The 17,904-nt window shown below is 59.3% G+C and overlaps 2 protein-coding genes across 7 annotated transcripts in view; one reads left to right on the top strand and one right to left on the bottom strand.

Moving 5' to 3' along the window:
- MRTFA (myocardin related transcription factor A) overlaps positions 1–7,275 on the top strand; it is a 91,315-nt gene extending 84,040 nt beyond the window's left edge. For 2 of the 3 annotated variants that reach the window (XM_032492300.1, XM_032492298.1), the window contains exons 10-14: positions 410–1,639; positions 2,028–2,123; positions 2,536–2,688; positions 3,018–3,078; positions 5,806–7,275. In XM_032492300.1, the coding sequence (XP_032348191.1) occupies positions 410–1,639; positions 2,028–2,123; positions 2,536–2,688; positions 3,018–3,078; positions 5,806–6,308 (2,043 nt within the window). In that variant the 3' untranslated portion in view covers positions 6,309–7,275. The remainder of the gene's footprint in view (positions 1–409; positions 1,640–2,027; positions 2,124–2,535; positions 2,689–3,017; positions 3,079–5,805) is intronic. The other variant, XM_032492299.1, reaches the window with a different exon arrangement.
- A 196-nt stretch (positions 7,276–7,471) lies between these two features.
- The window catches only part of SGSM3 (small G protein signaling modulator 3), a 33,236-nt gene continuing 22,803 nt past the window's right edge, over positions 7,472–17,904 (bottom strand). For 2 of the 4 annotated variants that reach the window (XM_032492302.1, XM_032492303.1), the window contains exons 2-22: positions 16,570–16,689; positions 15,973–16,058; positions 15,466–15,532; positions 13,906–14,111; positions 13,725–13,832; positions 12,972–13,115; positions 12,495–12,690; positions 12,025–12,170; positions 11,530–11,754; positions 11,098–11,152; positions 10,817–10,944; positions 10,557–10,712; positions 10,406–10,460; positions 10,166–10,215; positions 9,835–9,987; positions 9,613–9,683; positions 9,432–9,480; positions 9,269–9,354; positions 8,445–8,567; positions 8,295–8,355; positions 7,472–8,043 (exon numbers count right to left, since the gene is read on the bottom strand). In XM_032492302.1, the coding sequence (XP_032348193.1) occupies positions 7,963–8,043; positions 8,295–8,355; positions 8,445–8,567; positions 9,269–9,354; positions 9,432–9,480; positions 9,613–9,683; positions 9,835–9,987; positions 10,166–10,215; positions 10,406–10,460; positions 10,557–10,712; positions 10,817–10,944; positions 11,098–11,152; positions 11,530–11,754; positions 12,025–12,170; positions 12,495–12,690; positions 12,972–13,115; positions 13,725–13,832; positions 13,906–14,111; positions 15,466–15,532; positions 15,973–16,058; positions 16,570–16,576 (2,253 nt within the window). In that variant the 5' untranslated portion in view covers positions 16,577–16,689 and the 3' untranslated portion in view covers positions 7,472–7,962. The remainder of the gene's footprint in view (positions 8,044–8,294; positions 8,356–8,444; positions 8,568–9,268; positions 9,355–9,431; positions 9,481–9,612; positions 9,684–9,834; positions 9,988–10,165; positions 10,216–10,405; positions 10,461–10,556; positions 10,713–10,816; positions 10,945–11,097; positions 11,153–11,529; positions 11,755–12,024; positions 12,171–12,494; positions 12,691–12,971; positions 13,116–13,724; positions 13,833–13,905; positions 14,112–15,465; positions 15,533–15,972; positions 16,059–16,569; positions 16,690–17,904) is intronic. The other 2 variants (XM_032492304.1, XM_032492305.1) reach the window with 2 other exon arrangements.

The following is a 17,904-nucleotide window of genomic DNA, read 5'->3' as shown; positions in this document are numbered from 1 at the left end:
GCAGCTGGACACGGGCCTCAGAGTCCCCCAGACCCAGCTTTAACCCCTGGCTCTGCCGCTACCCAGCCTGTGATCCTGAAGAACTTGTTCCACTTTCATGAGCTCAGTTTCCTCCTCTGTAAAATCCAGTCAGTTCAATTAAGTATTTATTGGTCACCAGGCACCACTCTGGGGCCGGGACAGCTGAGGGCATGTCTTGCCCAGACACGGGGGCGGGAGCGTCCAACCAACCCCGTGGTGTGGCGAGGCCGTTGGGCAGTCCACATCTCGCTCTCCCAGTGGCCGGTGGGGCCCAGACCAACAAGGCCTAACAAACAAAAAGCTTGTCCCGCTCATCTTCCCACGACTGTCCTGCTCAGACCCAGTTCCTTTAGTCTCCCTGCTGCCCTGACTCTCCATCCCCTTGCAGGTGGCAGAGCTGAAGCAGGAGCTGAAGTTGCGGTCACTGCCCGTCTCCGGCACCAAGACGGACCTGATCGAGCGCCTGCGTGCCTACCAAGAACAAGTCAGCCCTGCCCCCGGAGCGCCCAAGGCCCCCACCGCTGCCTCCATCCTGCCCAAGGCTGGCGAGGTGGTGGTTGCCTTTCCGGCAGCCCGGCTAAGCACGGGGCCCGCCCTGGTGGCAGCGGGCCTGGCCCCAGCTGAGGTGGTGGTGGCCACAGTGACCAGCAACGGAGTGGTGAAGTTTGGCAGCACGGGCTCCACACCCCCCGTGTCTCCCACCCCTTCGGAGCGTTCTCTGCTCAGCACTGGTGATGAGAATTCCACGCCCGGGGATACCTTTGGCGAGATGGTGACGTCACCACTGACCCAGCTCACCCTGCAGGCCTCACCACTGCAGATCCTTGTGAAGGAGGAGGGCCCCCGGGCCGGGTCCTGCTGTCTGAGCCCAGGGGTGCGGGCAGAGCTGGAGGGGCGTGACAAGGACCAGATGCTGCAGGAAAAGGACAAGCAGATTGAGGAGCTGACCCGCATGCTCCGGCAGAAGCAGCAGCTGGTGGAGTGGCTTAGGCTGCAGCTGGAGCAGGAGAAGCGGGCCCAGCAGCCCACACCAGCCTCGGCCCCAGACCCAGACCCAGACCCGGCCCCGGCCCCGGCCCCTCTCAGCACCGCAGTGAAGCAGGAGAGCAGCTTCTCCAGCTGTCAGCTGAGCAGGCAGCCCCCGGGCCCTGACCACCCCTTCAGCCCCAGCCTTACAGCCCCCGCTGCCCAACATGTAGACATCGGTGCCCTGGTGTCCCCAGCCATGGTGGTGAAGCAGGAATCCGGCCCGGCCCCAGCCCTGGTCCCTCTAGGCTCCACAGTGAAGCAGGAGAGCAGCTTCTCCAGCTGTCAGCTGAGCAGGCAGCCTCCGGGCCCTGACCACCCCTTCAGCCCCAGCCTGGCAGCCCCTGCTGCCCAGCACATAGACACCGGTGCCCTGGTGCCCTCGGCGGTGGTGGTGAAGCAGGAAGCCGTGCCGCCCGAACCTGAACCAGCCCCAGCCCCCCAGCTGCTTCAGAGCCCACAGGGCCCCAGCTTCATCAAGGGGGTCACACCTCCCAGCCTCGTCACTGACTCCACAGGGACCCACCTTGTCCTCACCGTGACCAATAAGAATGCAGACAGCCCTGGCCTGGCCGGCGGGAGCCCCCAGCAGGTACTGGGGCCACAGAAGGGTGCAAAGATACCTTTAATGACAGCCCCCCATTCACCAGGCACCCCTTGGCTGGGCAGGTAGTGCTTGTTTTCCTAAGACTTTGGAAGGGTAAGACACCTGCTTGAGACCCCACAGCCATGCGGGTGGAGCCATGAGGGACTGCCCGCCTGTCTGGCCATCAGTGTCAGAACATTTCTATACCTGGCAGATGGCTCCCGAGCAGCCCCACCCAGGCTGGGGCGCCGTGACCTCTGCTTGTGGGGTGGGGTGGGCCCAGGTGAGGCTCAGGAAAGCCCCTGCCTGGGAGAGGGCTGGGCTGGGCTCTGTCAGGATCTGGCTGGGGGCCTCCCGACTGGGCCTGACATGAGCACCACTCCTCTTCCCTCAGAGAGGCCAGCCGCCCCCCACCAAGGTGTCGTTGGCTGCGGGCTCCCTGCTGCTGTCACCCTCACAGCCCAGACCCTCCACTCAGCCTGGTCCAAAGGTGAGGCTGCTTTAGGCTTTGTGTGGCCTCTTAGCATTGCCAGTCCCAGGGTAGAGGGGCGGTGGCAGGAACCTGGCACTCCAGGATGGGAGGCGAGGGCCCCTGAGCAGCCTCAGGCAGAAACTCCTGGGGGAAGAGGAGTCAGCCTAGAGACCCTGCCTGTGCCCCGCGTGCCTTATACCAAACCCCAGGGAGCCAGTCAGCCTCTGCAGGGTCAGAGGTCAGGGCCTCCCCGACCCTGTATCCCTTCTTCCCTAGTGGCTTCCATGAGAGCCCCCCAAGAGCCAGTGCAGGTAGCAAAGCTGGCCGGGCCCAGAAGGTAGACGCCTCCCACTGTGCCTTCCTGGAGCGCGCGGGGGCCCGGCGGCTGCCCTCACCCCACCGCTGGTTCTCTCACCGTTCTCCTGTCTAGCCCTTGTCCCAGCCTGGTTCTCCAGCTCCTGGCCCACCAGCCCAGATGGACCTGGAGCACCCGACACAGCCCCTTTTTGGGACCCCCACTTCTATGCCGAAGAAGGAGCCACCTGGCTATGAGGAAGCTGTGAGCCAGCATCCCAGACAGCAGGTCAGGAGGGTAGACAGGCTTGGCTGCGTGGGCGGCTGCCTGGGTTCCTGGGCTGGGCTCCCACAGTCCCTGGGCCCAGCTGGAGGACCGGGGCAGGCAGGAGCCGGTCCTGTAGGGTCAGAGAGGCCCTGGAGCGTGGGCCGTCACCGGCAGGAGTGCCAGGGCCTGTCCCTGATGAGTGAGTGTGGGCCCCACAGCCTGAGCGCAGGCCGGTGGGCTCTGTGGCTCTGGCTGCTGGCTCAGGGGTAGAAGGTACGGTCCGTGCCCTGAGCCAGGCTGGGGCCTCCTGCTGTGGGTTTTCATCTTTGTGTCCTATTTTTGTCCCACAGGAAAATGGTTCCTCAAGCCAGCAGATGGATGACTTGTTTGACATTCTTATTCAGAGCGGAGGTAAAGTCCAGACCCCGGACCGCCTCCCCAGCCTCCTCTTCCCTTCCTGGGTTGTCTCGTCCTGGGCCGGTTGACGCATTGGGTTTGGCTTAGTTCTGGAACACAGTGCACGCAGGCCTGGTACTCTGGACGCAGCGAGGCCTGAGACGCATCCCTTCTCCACGGCCTGGGCAAGAACACCCACAGGCATCCCTGGGGAGCACCTGTGTGGCAGGAGGGCGTGTGGGGGGAGTGAGTGAGTGTGGGAAGGAGCAGGAGGGGAGGTCCTGGTGTAGATCAGGAGGCCTCGTGGGCACAGAGCGGAGGCGTGTGAACCCTGGGGAACGCTGGAAGGAGCAGGTGCAAGGGTGACCCAGGTGGAAGCCCAGCTGTGTGGGCCTGGGAGGCAGCAGTGAAGTGGGGCAGGGCTGGAGTCTGGGTGTATTTTGGAAAGAGAGTCCATTTGGTTTCCTGGTGGATTAGGTGTCTGGCAAGGGGACACGAGGGTGGCCAACGGCTTCGGACCAAGTTAACCAGCACGCAGCTGCATGAGCACGGGCGCAGGGTGTGGTGAAGTCTGGGCTGAGGGCAGGAGTTGGGGAGTTGTTGGCATCTGGATGGGCGTCTAGAGTGTGAGGTTGGGCAAGGTGGAGGCCGGTGGCACAAGCAGATGAGGCTAAGCAGGGGGCAGAGGGTGGAGTGTGCCCTTGCGAGGGGAAAGTCCTGAGGCCAAGGGCTGCTGATGGGTGATCAGGGAAGAGGAGGACCAAGACTCAGTCTTGGGGTGAACATCGTGGTGGTCGCTGGTGACCCCAGCCAGGGTGCTGCAGTGGGACCCTGGTGAGGCCTCTAGAAGTGGGCTGAAGAGGGCCAGGGATGTGGGAGGCGCGGGTCTGAGAGCTCTCGGCAAGGGCTTCCTGCAGAGGGGGGCCCAGAAAGGGCAGCGTGTCTGCGTGCTGGGGGGCTGACGGGGGTGGGGTCGGGCAGGGCTGAAGAGGAGGGGTTGGCTTCAGGGAGGAGCAGGGGGAGGCCCTGGGGCAGGAAGGCAGGGTGTGCGAGGCATGCTCAGGAGGGAGACGGTCAAGCAAGATGGTGCAGGCAGAGCAAGAACTCATGGACTTGTACACTTGAAAATGGTGGATTTTCTCTTAGTTACAAAGAGTCACTCAGCAGCTGATGTTACTCTCGAGGTCACTGATTCTGAGCTCAGGGAGACCCCCCTGGATCCCGGGGTCTGAGGTGCGTTTCTAATACGCGCAGGTGGCACTGAGGCTCTGGGAGTTGCAGGCGGAGCGGAAATGAGAGGGCGGACGCTGAGAGAAGCTGAGGGAGAGACCAGAGAGAGGAACCAGACACAGCTGCCTGCCCCCAAAGGGACACTGAGAAGTGGCCATGATGCCAGGGGAAGAGGGCACTTGAAGAGGGTGGGTGGGGCAGGTCTGTGGGGACTCAGAGGGAGCTGGTGAGAGCACAGCTCAGCCAAGCCGGGGGCGGGAGGAGCATGGGACCCAGGGATCAGGCAGCAGGCCTGGTTTCTGCGTATTTTTTTTATTGTGGTATATATAACATAGTTTACCATTATAACCACTTTTAATCGCACAGTTCAGTGGCACTAAGTTCATTTACAGTGTCATGTAACTATCACCACTGTCCATTTCCAGAACTTTCCATCAATCCTAAATGGATACATCGCCCTTTACATACCAACTTCCTGTTCCTCCCACCCTCCAGTAACCTCTTTCCTGCTTTCTGTCTCTGGGACTCGGTCACCTCCATACCTCGTGTGAGTGGCGCCATGTAGTACTTGCCCTCCTGTTGTTTCTGGCTGGATTCACTGAGCACGATGCCCTCAAGGTTCATCCGTGGTGGAGCTTGTATCAGAATTTCCTTACTCACTGTGGCTGAATGGCGTTCCCTTGGGTGTGTGTCCCACGCTGTATCTATCTCCTCGCCCGCTGGACGTTTGGGTGGTCTCCTCGTTCTGGCTGTCCTGAGTAACACTGCTGTGAACGTGGCGTGCCCGTATGTGTGTCCATGCTCAGTTCTGTGGGGTGCACACCCAGAAGTGGGATTGCTGGATCACATGGTAATTCTGTGTTTAACTTTTTGAGGATGCGCAATGGTTCCAGTTGGTCCGCATCCTTACCAACACTTGTTTTCCATTTTTTTGAAAATAGCCATCCTGGAAGGTGTGGAGTGGTCTCTCATCATGGTTTTGATTTGCATTTCCCTCATGAGTGATAACGTTGAGCATCGTTTCATGTGTTTGTATCTTCTGTCAGAGAAATGTCTGAGTTCTTTGTCCATGTTTAGTTGGTTTTGTTGAGTTGTAGGCATTCTTTATCTTATTCTGGATGTTAATCACATAACAGAAATATGATTTGCAAATATCTTCTTCCATTCCATGGGTTGTCTCACTTTTTAAATTTGTTGAGATACAGTTACTATACAATTTTTTCACTCTTGATAGTGACCTTTGATGTACAGAAGTTTTAAATTTTTATGTAGTCAGTCTGGTTTATTTTTCCTTTCATTGCCTGTGCCTTCGGTATCATAACCAAGAAATCATTACTAAATCCAATGTCATGAAGATATTCCCTTTCCTTCTAAGAGTTTTGTAGTTTTAGCTCCTAAATGTAGACTTCTGACCCATTTTGAGTTAATTTTTCTACATGGTGTACGGCAGGGCCCAACTGCAGGCCCTGTTCAGGCTGCTTTCTGACACCCATTCACTTTCTTGATTGGCAGAGATTTCAGCAGATTTCAAGGAGCCAGGGAAAGAGGAGGCCCCCTCGACAGCTGCCTGTGGGTCACCCCTGGCCACACAGCCCTCACCCTCCACCGAGCTCCCTCAGGCCGCCCCGCCTCCCTCGGGCTCGCCGGCCCTCCCCGGGCGCCTGGAGGACTTCCTGGAGAGCAGCACGGGGCTGCCGCTGCTGACCGGTGGGCACGAGGGGCCAGAGCCCCTCTCCCTCATTGATGACCTTCACAGCCAGATGCTGAGCAGCTCTGCCATCCTGGACCACCCCCCTTCCCCCATGGACACCTCGGAATTGCACTTTGCGCCTGAGCCCAGTGGCGTGGGCCTGGACCTAGCTGACGGCCACCTGGACAGTATGGACTGGCTGGAGCTGTCTTCCGGGGGGCCCATGCTCAGCCTGGCCCCGCTCAGCACCACGTCCCCCAGCCTCTTCTCCACGGACTTCCTCGATGGCCACGACTTGCAGCTACACTGGGATTCCTGCTTGTAGCTCTGGGGCTGCAGAGTGGGGCGGCTGGGGGGGCGGGAAAGTTGGAGAACTTGGGAACTCGGCGCGCTCCTGCCTGGTCAGCCTCTCTGCGCGGGCGTGAGTCTGACAATCAAGAGGCCCCACTTCCCTCAGGGGGAGGCTGGGGCCAGGCGTCCCTTTGCCTGACTCAGGCTCACGGAGGAGAAAAGCTGCCAAGAAGCAGCTCTGGGTCCCACCCTGGGGTTCTGGGGGGCCTGGACAGGCCAGGGGCTTCTATTTGACCTCCTTTTGTGAGGTCGGGTGCACTTGCTGGCTGCAGTTTGCTCAGGCAGGCAGGGCCCAGGGCTGAGGCGGGGCCAGGGGCGAATGTCCTTCCTTCTCCCTTTCCCGAGAGGGAAGGGACTGGCGGGGCCGCTACCTCACCGTCCCCGTGACGCCGACACCACTGTCCAGGCCTCCTGGGAGGGGGCTCCCTGCCGTTCTAGTGTCTTGGTGTAGTGTAACCATGTAGTGGTTGGTGGCAGAGTTTCTGTACAGGTGTATATATCTCTATTATGTATCGCCATACTTATTACACATATACGGGGGGGAGGTGCAGCTCCTCCCCACACTGCGCACACATGGAAGGGCCTGGAGCCACCGCTCCTGGGGCAGGACACAGCTTACCCTGGCCCACCCATCACTGTGTTTGACGTGTAGACACCCCGCCACAGCCGGTGCCCCACCTCTCCTGCTTCCTGCTCCTTATCAGTGCCACGAGGGCAGAGGTGCTGCCTGGCCACCTGCCCACATTCCGTCCCGTTGCCTCACTGCAGTCACTATGGCCCTGGCGCAGCAGCGGCCTCCAAGCTGTGGCCTCTTCCTGCCTGGCCTTCGTTCCGGCCTGTCACTGTTATTCATAGGGGATTAAGGATGGAGTCACCAAAACCAGTGCTGGGACAGAGGTGGGGAAGCTGTGTGACTTTTTAAAATAAAAGCAAAACCACCACTTGTTAGTCCATCTTGTTCACTCCAGGGAAGAAGCTGGGGGCGGGTATAGTGGGCCCTGGGTGCCATGCTGTGACTTTGACCCTGCGCCCCATCAGGCCACCGCCCAGGCCTGGCTGTAAGTTCTGGACCATTTCCAGGAAGAGCAGAACCTTGGACACGCAGCCCAGGCTGGACAGAAGATGGATAGGGGGAGGTGCTTTCTCAAAGACAGCTGTTTATTTATAAATCAAGGAGGCCAAGGAGCCTTTAGCTACCCCCATCCCCTTCCTGAGCAAAACCTGACAGAACAGAGGTGGCTGTTCTTGGTTTTTGGTTGGCACAGTGAAGTTGGGGCCCGGGGCCTCTGTGCAGACCCTGGCAGGGCAGAGCCCTCGCCCAGGCGCTGGAACAGGCTGAGCCTGGCCCCCTCCTCCTGCTTCTGCCACCCACTGCCCTCCAGCAATATTCTGGGTGCCCAGGGTGGTGTCCCCGGACTCTACCATGGTGCCCAGCCAGGGCTCGCGGTGCATCCTCTCCTTGACCCTACAGCTCACAGTGCACCTGGGCCACCTCAGACCCCGTCCCAGAGTGAGCCTGAGACTGGCCAGAGCTGTGCTGTTCTCGTCTTGCCTGAGGAAGGGGCTCTGGTAGCCGACGGGCTGGGGGAGGCCTGGGTGTGACTGACGGGGTCTCTGGAGGAAACACGTCACCCGTCTATGTCCCAGCTGAAAAGGTGATGCTTCACCAGCATGTCCTGGACGCCCTCCTTCAGGGGTGTCTTCTCCTCCTGTACAGGGACAGCCCTCCTGTCACAGGCCACAGGGCAGGGGTGCTGGGCACACCGCAAGGAAGCCCAAGGTAGCAGCCGCCAGACTGGTTCTTAGAGGCAATGCCAGTGCTTGGGGTCCCCACGAGGCCCGGCCTCAGCCACCCAGATGTGTTTGGAGTCGTCTGCCAACAGACTCCCAGGTGGCCCCACCCGCCACAGCCCCCTGCGGGAAGGCAGGTTGCAGGGTCGACGACCAACCGACCACCCACCTCTCTCTTCACAGGAAGTTCCCAGTCCTGGGAGAGGCTGAAGGCGAAGCAGCAGAGGACACTGGAAGCGAAGGGGAGGCTGTCAGTTGCCCTTAGGTGCCTCGGCCCACACCACTGGGCCAGGGTCCCAGAAGCCCCACGCTTCCTCACCGGAGCTCGCACTTGATCTGGACCCAACCGGGGCTGCGCAGGAAGGACCAGGGCTGGTACCACTTCTCCACGGTCGGCAGGCTGGAGCAGAGCACCTCCAGCCACAGGTGCAGGACCTGCTCGCTGGAGACAGACAGGGTGGGCTTGGGGGCTGCTCCTGGGCCTTCTGGCCTCCATCCACAGGACTCCCGACGACCAGGGATGGGGCTCTGCCCCTCATGCTGCCCTGGGGCAGCCCACTCCCGGGCTCCTCCAGCCCCCACAGGTGACCCCGCCTCCTGTCTCAGCCAGGTCTCTGCAGAGTGGCCTCACCATGACTCCTCCACATGGGGAGACATGCTCAGGGGCTCGTGGTCCCCATGGCCCCCACTCCCCTCGGTCCCATCACAGCTCCTTCTGAGTCTGAGACCCGGCCATGCCATCTGCAGGCACAGAGGCCTGGGCCCTGCTGGTCAGTCCAGGAGCAACACGCACAGTCCGGCCAGCGTGCCCATGGCTAGGTTCCGAGCTAGTCTCAGGAACTTTGCCCCCCTTCCTGGGTCAGAGCAGCCTGGAGGCTGCTCCTTTGCCAGGTGACAAGTCCGGAAACACCACACACTCAAGCTCACTCAGATCTGAGCCTCACACGTGCCCGAGGCCCCTCGGGCAGGCACCCCTCCCTAGTTTGTAGCCGTGTCTCTGGGGAGCCCCTTTCCTGCTCAGCTTGCTGGAATCTGTGCTTCACAAAACCCCTGCAAGCACCGCCCCTCTGCAGAGCAGGGCTGCTCTCACCCTTACCCCTTCCACCTCTGACTGCCCCCCAGCCCCAGCAGCAGTGCACTCACTTGAGCCCCACGCAGATGAGGGAGCGGAGCTTGACGTCCATTTGTGCATGTGCAGCATCGTGGGTCACGTTAACGGACTGCACAGCCTGGGAAGGCACAGCTGTCACTCAGGTGTCCCCAGCTGCCAAGCCAGGAGGCTTGCCCCGCCCATGGCCCCCCTTACCCTGTAGAGCAGCTCCTCCGGGGTCAGGACTTTGCCATCTTCATCCAGCCTGAGGGGGGACCAAAGCTGCCAGCGCTGCCCTGGTGGGCTCAGGCCACTTCCTCTCCCCACACTGGGGCAGCCAGGCGACCCACCAGGACGCTGGGTAGGGGGCAGGGGGCAGGGGGCAGGGGCCGGTTACCTGTAGGTCTTACACAGCACTAGGCGCGAATATACTGAGTCGAAGTCTCTCTCGACCTCCCGGCCCGCTGCCTGGGGGGCAGGTTCAGTGTCAGGGACAAGGGAGGTACCAGGTCAAAGCCACAAAGTCCAACTGAGCACACATCCCCGCGCCATGAGCTCCTGCCGCCTGCTCCGCGGGGCCAGGGAAAAGGACATGAAGGACACGGGCCCACTGACTCACCTCCTCAATAAACAGCCATGGGTGGCAGGCGCCCCCAAGCAGGGAAGGCTTCTTCAGTCCGTGTTCAAATAGGGCCTTGAGGGCCGGGCAGAGGGTCCCTCGCACAAGGTCTGTGACCCCTTCCGTCACAGCATCGTCCCCCGCGATGGAGTACTGAGGGTGGGGGACAGGGTCTAAGAGGCCCCAGCCCCACACACGCAGCCAGCCAGCCTCTCCCCGTCCTCACAGCCAGCATGCGCTCGGAACACGGCCCGGCAAGGAGGGCGCGGGCCCTGTTGGGTGGAGGCAGCGGCAGCTCCCAGGCACGGCCCCACCTCGCGCAGGCTCTCACCTCTTTGCTCCGTTCATCCAGGACTTCTACAAACTTGGCTGGAAACCAGCCTGTGGGAGAAGCCGGGCCCGATGAGGGGCGGACGGCCCAGTGCCCCGACACTGCCCCCACGGGGCTGAGGACCCAGCGCGCGAGGGAGGCTCGCTGTCTGAGCATCCCCAGGGCCCGCTGCGGCGGCAAGGTCACCGGACCTGTGCAGGCCGCCTCCCCTCGCCCAGCGACGCTGCATGGAGACCTCACCTCTTAGGCCGTTCAGCTCCCCCACCCAGCAGTGCTCGTCCTTCTGGGAGATGATCTGCACAGGGAAGGGCAGGAAGCACGGCTCTGGTGCTAGCCCAGCACTTCGCACCCCTGTCCACCCTGCCTGGGCAAGGCGCTCATGTCCCCGCACCGTGATGATGTCGTTCTTGCGGAAGCCCAGCTCATCGTCATCGTGCCGCTCGAAGTCCAGGAGGGCCTTGGCCCGGCGCGGGTGGCTGCGTGAGCACGCCACATAGTTCTCGTGGTCCCGCTGGTGGCTCTCCATGCTGTAGTCTGGGGTCAGCTCCTGCCAGGGCGGCAGAAAGGCCCATCGCGGGGGCGCCTCAGGATGGGGCCAGGGAAGGACGGCCCTGAGTCGCCGTGAGCACAGGCCTGGGGCCGGAGACTCACCACACTGCAGTTTTTGGGGTCTGTGCACTGGAAATGGCGAGCCACACGCAGGATGGCTTCCCGGAGGTCAGCCACCAGTTCTGTCTGCTTGATGTTCTTGGCCTTAAGTGCCTCCAGGTCATCCTCCCCTGTAAGGCCCAGAGAGGGATGGCAGCCGTGGCCCAGACCGGCCCCTGTCCCAACTCCAGGGAAGCTCGGAGTCCATACCCCACCCTAGTCTGACCGGCCACCAGTGCCCTGCTCTCTGAGCCCAGCACTCGGCCACAGGGCAGAGTTCTCACCAAAGAGCAGCGAAGTGAGGCCGGACTTCCTTCGCTGGGTCCTGCGGCGGACTACCTGTGGGCAGGGACGTGGGGTCAGCGGTGGCCAGGGCACCCCGTGCCCAGCCAAGCAGACAAGTGCCTCAGCTCTGGAGGAAGTAAACAGAGCCCTTCAGCACAGAAGCCAGGCAGCATCTCGGGCTGCCTCTTCTGACGTGGCCTCTGAGGCCGGTTCTGAGGGTCAAAAACATATGCTCATTTCAAAGATGGGTCTGTCCCATGCCCAAACCAGGCGGGTCATGGCAGAGACTCGCCAAGGCCACGGCAGTGGGTCCCTCCACAGCTGTGGTCTGACTGGGCCGCGCTGGGCCCTGGGTGCTGAGCTGGAGGGGTGGCAGAACGGGGAAGGGCCGGGGCTGGGGTGAGCTGGGGCCTCCTTCCTCGCAGGCCCACCTGAGAGAGAGTGGTGGTGGCGCCAGTGCCCAGGAGCTGGCCCTGGTCTGCTATGAGGTAGGCCAGGTGCTTGCGGCGCTGGGTCTCCACGGCCACGTCGGTGAGGGAGCCGGCCAGCTGCATGGCCTCCCCCAGCAGCATGTCCGCGTCCTCCATCTGTGACGGTATGTCTGACAGTGTGTTGAAGATGGAGGCTGAGTTCTCGGACTGGATCAGCTCCTCCTCCTGGGCCGTGCGAGGGAAGGGCAGGTGGGTGTCACTGCCCAGCTGACCCCAATCACCAGCCTCAGGCACCTGCATCTTCCCTGGATGGTTGAGCTGAGCATAAGGAAGCCCTGCCCCAGAAAAGATGCTGCCACCCATCCCCTGGGGCCTCTCAGGAGGGGCCGGTGCTCAGGCCACACGATGCTGAGGCCTGGACTGCAGCATGGGCAGCCGGAGGACTCTGAGGAGGGGCCAGGACAGCTGCAGTGGCCCCAGGGCTCTGGTTGTCACCTTGAGGCGCAGCATGCCCAGCGTGGTCTGGAACAGCACCAGGGAGCCCTCATAGAAGAACAGGTCCCAGAGGCGCAGCAGCAGCTGGATGTGTACCACGCTGGCGAAGGCCGTGAGGAACCAGTGCAGCGTGATCAGGGACAGCTCTGCGGACACACACCAGGGGCCCTGTGGCTGGGACCAGGGACAGCTGGCACGGGACAGCCTGAGAGGAGAGGCGTCCCCCAGGCACACAAGCCATGCAGGACATGGAGTGCATATCCCAAAAAGCAACAAGAGGCCCTGCCAGCTCACGGGCAAAGAGACAGGGTATCAGGGAACGTTGGAGAACAAGAGCACAACGAAGGCGGCGGGGGCTGTGTGTGTGGGTGGCCATCGTCAGATGAGCTCCTCTCTTCCTCCTGAGCTCGCAGCTGCCCCGTCAGCCTTGGACCCCTTGACCCCAGGGGAGAGGTGGGTTCCAGCCTCACCAATGTCATGCTCCTGGAGCAGCTTGTCCAAGCGAGGCAGGTACTGGACGATGAGGTGGCGCAGGACCCGCTGGTCTGTCTGGACACCCAGCAGGGTGGTGCTGAAGTAGGAGGCCGGGAGCAGGTCCTCGATGATGGCGCACATCATCCAGAAGGCGTCCTCCTCCTCCAGGAACAGCAGGAGGCAGGCAGCCACCTGGCCAGGGCAGTGGGATAAGGGGCCTCTACCCAGGTCTCCAGGCAAATGAGAACAGATGCCCCATCCGGGTAACCAATTAGAATAAGGCATCCTCTGTGGGGGTCACACTGTAGACCGCGTGCCTGTCTCAGGCTTGGAAGTATCGTGTCTGGCAGCCCCAGCCCTCCTTGGGGACTCCTTTCCCGTCCTCCCACCCTGCTGGCCCAGTTGTGAAATCGGTCACCCCCGGGGGTGTGGAGAAGACCCTGGGGCACTCCCCACTCCCGGGCCCTGTTCACCATGCCGGTGCCCTGGCAGTAGCCGATCTCCGGGTAGAGCCAGGCCAATGCTCGGAGCACCCTCCGCAGGCGCGGCACCCCGACGCTGCTCACGCTGGCGAAGCAGGCGTTGCTGGGCATGGTGCGGAGCAGGTCCTTCTCAATCTGCCGGCAGCCCCCCCAGAGCCTGTGAGATGCAGCTGCAGGCCCACACCCTCCACAGTGCTGGCACCCCGAGACCCCCGGGAAGGAGGCTGGGGACCCCTGTGTGGGGCAGACCTCAGGTCGGCTTCTGTCCCAGGAGTCGGGGCTCCTCATGCTCTGCCCCTCAGGATCAGAGCCCGCGAATGCGTGGCTCATGCCACCTGACTCATGGGGGAGCTTATAAAAATGGAAGTACAGGTTCCTGGGCCTCAAGCCACAGCTATGGACTGAGACTCTCTGGAAGGAGGCATGGAAATCTGTAAACTTTCTAGAGGATCCTAATGTGCACCGGCTTGGGTGGCCTTTTTGACGATTCTTCCCGGTGCCACGGAGGACCCAGGAAGGAGCAAGCTTGCTCCAGGGATGTGTCTGTGGGTGAAAGGGCTGCCTCGGGCTGCCCGAAGGCTGCCGTGCTCGCCCGGCCACCCCTGCCAAGGAGAGACCCACCAGGGCGGGCCCAGTAACCCCAGCAGATCCCCCTCCCGCAGGCACAGTTCATGGCCAGAGGGCACTCCCTGAAGGGCGCTCCTCATCCCACCCCCACCCCCGTGCCTGTCACCCCGGCCTCACCTGTTTGGCAGCAATAGTCTCATCATTGGAGCTGTTCTTTACAATCTCTCGGTAGGACAGCTCAGAATTCCTCTTCTTCTGCAGGGCCCCTGAGAGCCGCATCCACAGCTGAGGGGGGCGTGAGCACTCAGCCCCCAGGGGCACCGGAACCTCCCAGCCCCAGTGGGTCCCTCTGCCTCACCTGCGGCCTCATGCTGTGTGGGACACCGGCCAGCACCAGGGAGCGCAGCTTCTCCGAGCGGGGCAGGGAGACGGCAATCTTGTCCCAGGTGAGGTCCCCCACGTCGTGGTTGTGGGTGAACTCCAGGTGGGCCTGCCACCGCAGCCTCTGCGGCGGGTCCTCCATCAGAGCGGCTGGCAGCCTGCCGGAGCGGGGGCCAGCGCCATCTGCAGGGGAGGAAGGAAGCCACCCCGTCTGTTTCCAGGAGCATCGGCCCCGGCCCAGGGTCGGATCTCACCACCCACACCCAGGGCCTCCTTTCCAGTCGGCCTCCAGAAGTGCCCGGGTGCCCGCGGACGGGGCTCTCCTGCCCCACAGCCTCCACGGCACTACTGCCCCACAGGGCAGCACCCTGACCTATCCCGGAGTCGCAGCCTCAGCCTCCGCTTTCTAAAACTTCACCTTCAGTGAATTCACATCAAGTGCACAAATTTTAAGTGCATTGAGTATCAACAAACATTTAAACACTGTTCCCATCAAGACACAGAATATTTCCGTCATACTAGAAGGTTCCCTGTGTTCCTCTCAGGCCCAGCTTTTAACTTCCAAATATCTGCCTGCAAAGCAGAGAATGAGGAAGACCTGGCAGAACTGGAAATATGAGCAACCTGAACATGACTGGTTTCAGCCAGTTGACACCTTCTGGTTGGTGACTGGCTCCCCTGGCTTCAGGCAGACGCCCCTCCCACAGCCCCCTCAGGAGCCCACAGGCGCCGCTGTGGTAGAAGACAGTGGTAATGGCCTTGGGGCCCACGTAGAGAAGAGAGGTTATAAAAACATGATGACAGATTCATTAAAATGGGACAGTGTGCAGCCACTGAAAAATATGCTTTTAAAGAGGTCTTAACTGACATTTGACAAAATGCTCATGGTATATGTTAAGAAATAAAAGAGCAATATAGAAACATACATATACCACATACACCATAGACATGTTTTTACACTGCTCTTAGATCTCTTAACATTGTACAATATTATGATACAATCTTCCACATGGAAACACACACAGTCAGGAAAGAACACTCTGAAATGTCTGCAGTTATCTTCAGGCTGCAGGATTATAGGTTAATCTGGGGGCGGGTTGTTTTTTGTTTTTTTTTAAATTTTTCTTTTTTGGGGGTTGGGGAGGTAATTAGGTTTATTTATTTATTTATGTTTAGAGGAGGCGCTGGGGATTGAACCCAGGACCTCGTGCATGCTAAGCACGTGCTCTACCACTGAGCTGTACCCTCCCCACTAGGTTAATGTGTTTTAATCTTTATATTTTGATGTAGTTTTCAAATTCTCTACAATGAACATTACTGCTTTTATTATCATATGAAGATCAATAAAATTAATCTTAAAACCCCCAGAGGACTCCATATACTGAGAACAGCATCACCATCAGATGCAGCTCCGTCCTTGACTCTGGAACATCGGGTGAAACAGCCGGAGCCTGAGGTCACAGCAGGGTCATGAGTTGCTGCGGCTGGTCCTCCCCAAGGACATGGGCAAGGCTCCACGCGAGGGGCTCAATCTCACCTTCCTTGTCGACCCGGAAACCGAACTCATCGTAGCAGAACTCTGGCTGCTCCGCTGCCTCCTCCTTCTAGACCCAGGAGTAGGGAGAGTCAGCCTGGGACCCCCAACCCCGCTGCCGCCACCCGGCCCCCACAACTCAGACCAAGGGGTGCCCTTCCCTGGAGCCCCTGCAGTTGTCATTCAGCTACAGGGGTCATGACCCTCTCGAACTCTCCACACATCTTCCCTGTTTTTCTCAGAGGTCAAAGATAAGATCAAGTCAAGAAAAGTGTGTCTCATTTATTTCTGAGTCCCCATAATACTGAGGGCAGAGCACCATACTTTGCATCCAGCCTAAAGCCTGATTCACATAGGACACGGAGCTAACACTGTCCTTGATGGGGCCTCCAGTTCTGTGTGCGAACGGTGCAGTGACCCACCCACCAGGAAGCCTGTGGGTGGCAGGTTCCCTTGGGGATCATGGCTTGGGGGCAGAGCCGCTGGTGCCTGGCTGGCCAGCTGCTGTACCTGCGTGTATTTGGCCAGGATCTCCTGGGGCCACATGCTCGGGGTCAGGGCTGAGAAGGGGCCACTGGCAGAAGGTACGTGGCTTCCTAAAACCAAGGAGGGTCAGGAATACAAGATGAAAAAAACGCAGAGCATTCAGAGAGGGAATTCAGACTGGGATATCCCTGCTCCCCTGTCCCACCCCCCAGAGCACCAGCATTAAAGGGACTGGACCATCTAAAGTCCAATGGATAGGGAGGGTGAGAAACCTAGAAATGTGCAAATTTCTGGAGGAAGGAAAAGAAAACCAGCAGCGTGTTAGTTACAAGACAACCAAACTTCATGTCCTTGCCTCTTCTTCCACCTGCAAGTGAGAATTTGCAGGCTGGAGGGAGAGGACAGGGATTCGGGAAAACCGAGAAGAGAGCTGTAGTAACTCCCAGATGGCCGTCAGAAGGCTTCCTCCTTCCCCCACCTCCTGCCTGGTCCATGTGACCCAAGAAGGTCCATGAAAAACAAGCCTGCTTCTCCCAACACCGGGTGGGTCCTCCTGGGTAAGGCCCCCCTACCCCCTAGAGAGCCTGTCACCCCATTTCCAAGCTGGCCCCTGCCTCCCACCTGACATCGTGCGGAGAGGCAAGGCAAGCCTTCTGGAGATCCAGGCTTGAGAGTTTTCCTATCCTAATATCTTACAGCCGGAAGTCTCCTTAAGCTTCATCTGGTCCAGAAACATCTGTCCTGGTTAGGAGAGCAAAGGAGAAAGTCATCTAAAGCAGCTGCTCTACTGGGAGTCCTTTCCACCCCTGACTCGGATCTGCTGGCCCAGAGGCAGTGGGGAGGTGAGTCCTGGCCTCTGTTTAACAGGAAAGGAAAAGTCACACTTGAAAGAAAAAGTCTCCTATTTTGAACATTTCATCCGAGAGAAGATATACTTTGAAGAAGCTACAAAACTGATATTCTCAACAGCTCTGTGAGCCAAGCAGAATGTCTGCTCAGTTCCCGTACCATTAAGGAAGGAGAGAATCATACAGACTTCCTGATACTCTATGCTCAGACAAATGTTTCCTAAAAAAGAAAACAAAATCCAGCCACCACCAAAACCCCTGTGAATAGGTTCCTCCGAGCCAGAATCTTCGAGGAACCATTTAGATGGAACACATCTTGGCTTCTGAGTTGATACCTCTACTCATCCGACCCTGGCATTTCCAGTCCCAAGAGGATGCATACTGACGATTCTGTTTCAATGCGATGTCCAGAAGGGGCAAATCCAGACACAGAGAGCAGGCCAGCAAGGGCTGGGGGAGGGGGCAGGCAGGGGGACTGCTGATGGGTACAGGGTTCTATCTGCAGAGATGAAAAATGTTCTGGAATTGGACAGTGGCGATAGTTGCACAACAGTATGAATACTAAAACCACTGAATTGTATACATTAAAAATAGTGAACTTTATAGCATGTGAATTATATCTCGATTTAAAAAAGTAAGAGAAAGCCATCAATCAACTGAGGCGTCATCACTCGGGGCGTCCTCTAACTTCCTATTTCTAACTTGCTCCTGTTTGAACTAGAAAGAACCTATTATCACCCATTTGAACTTCAACAGAGATGCAGTTTGGGGGGCAGCTTTCTCTGTCTTTTTCTGAATATGAAGCCTTTTACTTCTAACCATGCAACAAAAGGCGTTGATCCCATGAAATAAATGGAAGGTAACAGTACAGAGATGTGGTTGCAATACTTCAGCATCAGCTGCCTTCTAGTTTTTGGAATCATATTCACTAGACCTAGAGCTCCCCCTGCCATTTTTCAGATGATGGGAGCCAGAGGGGACAGCTGTCAGCCTGGTCCACAGCAGCCCCTCGTCTTCTCCATGCTGTCTGCCACAGAATTCTGCTGTAGGGAATTCTGGGTGAACGGAAGGGTCAAGGGAGTGAGAAAGAAACAAAAAAGGAAAATCA

Source organism: Camelus ferus, chromosome 12 (assembly GCF_009834535.1).
Source record: "Camelus ferus isolate YT-003-E chromosome 12, BCGSAC_Cfer_1.0, whole genome shotgun sequence".
Taxonomy (NCBI): domain Eukaryota; kingdom Metazoa; phylum Chordata; class Mammalia; order Artiodactyla; family Camelidae; genus Camelus; species Camelus ferus.
This window is presented reverse-complemented; position numbering and strand designations above follow the sequence as displayed.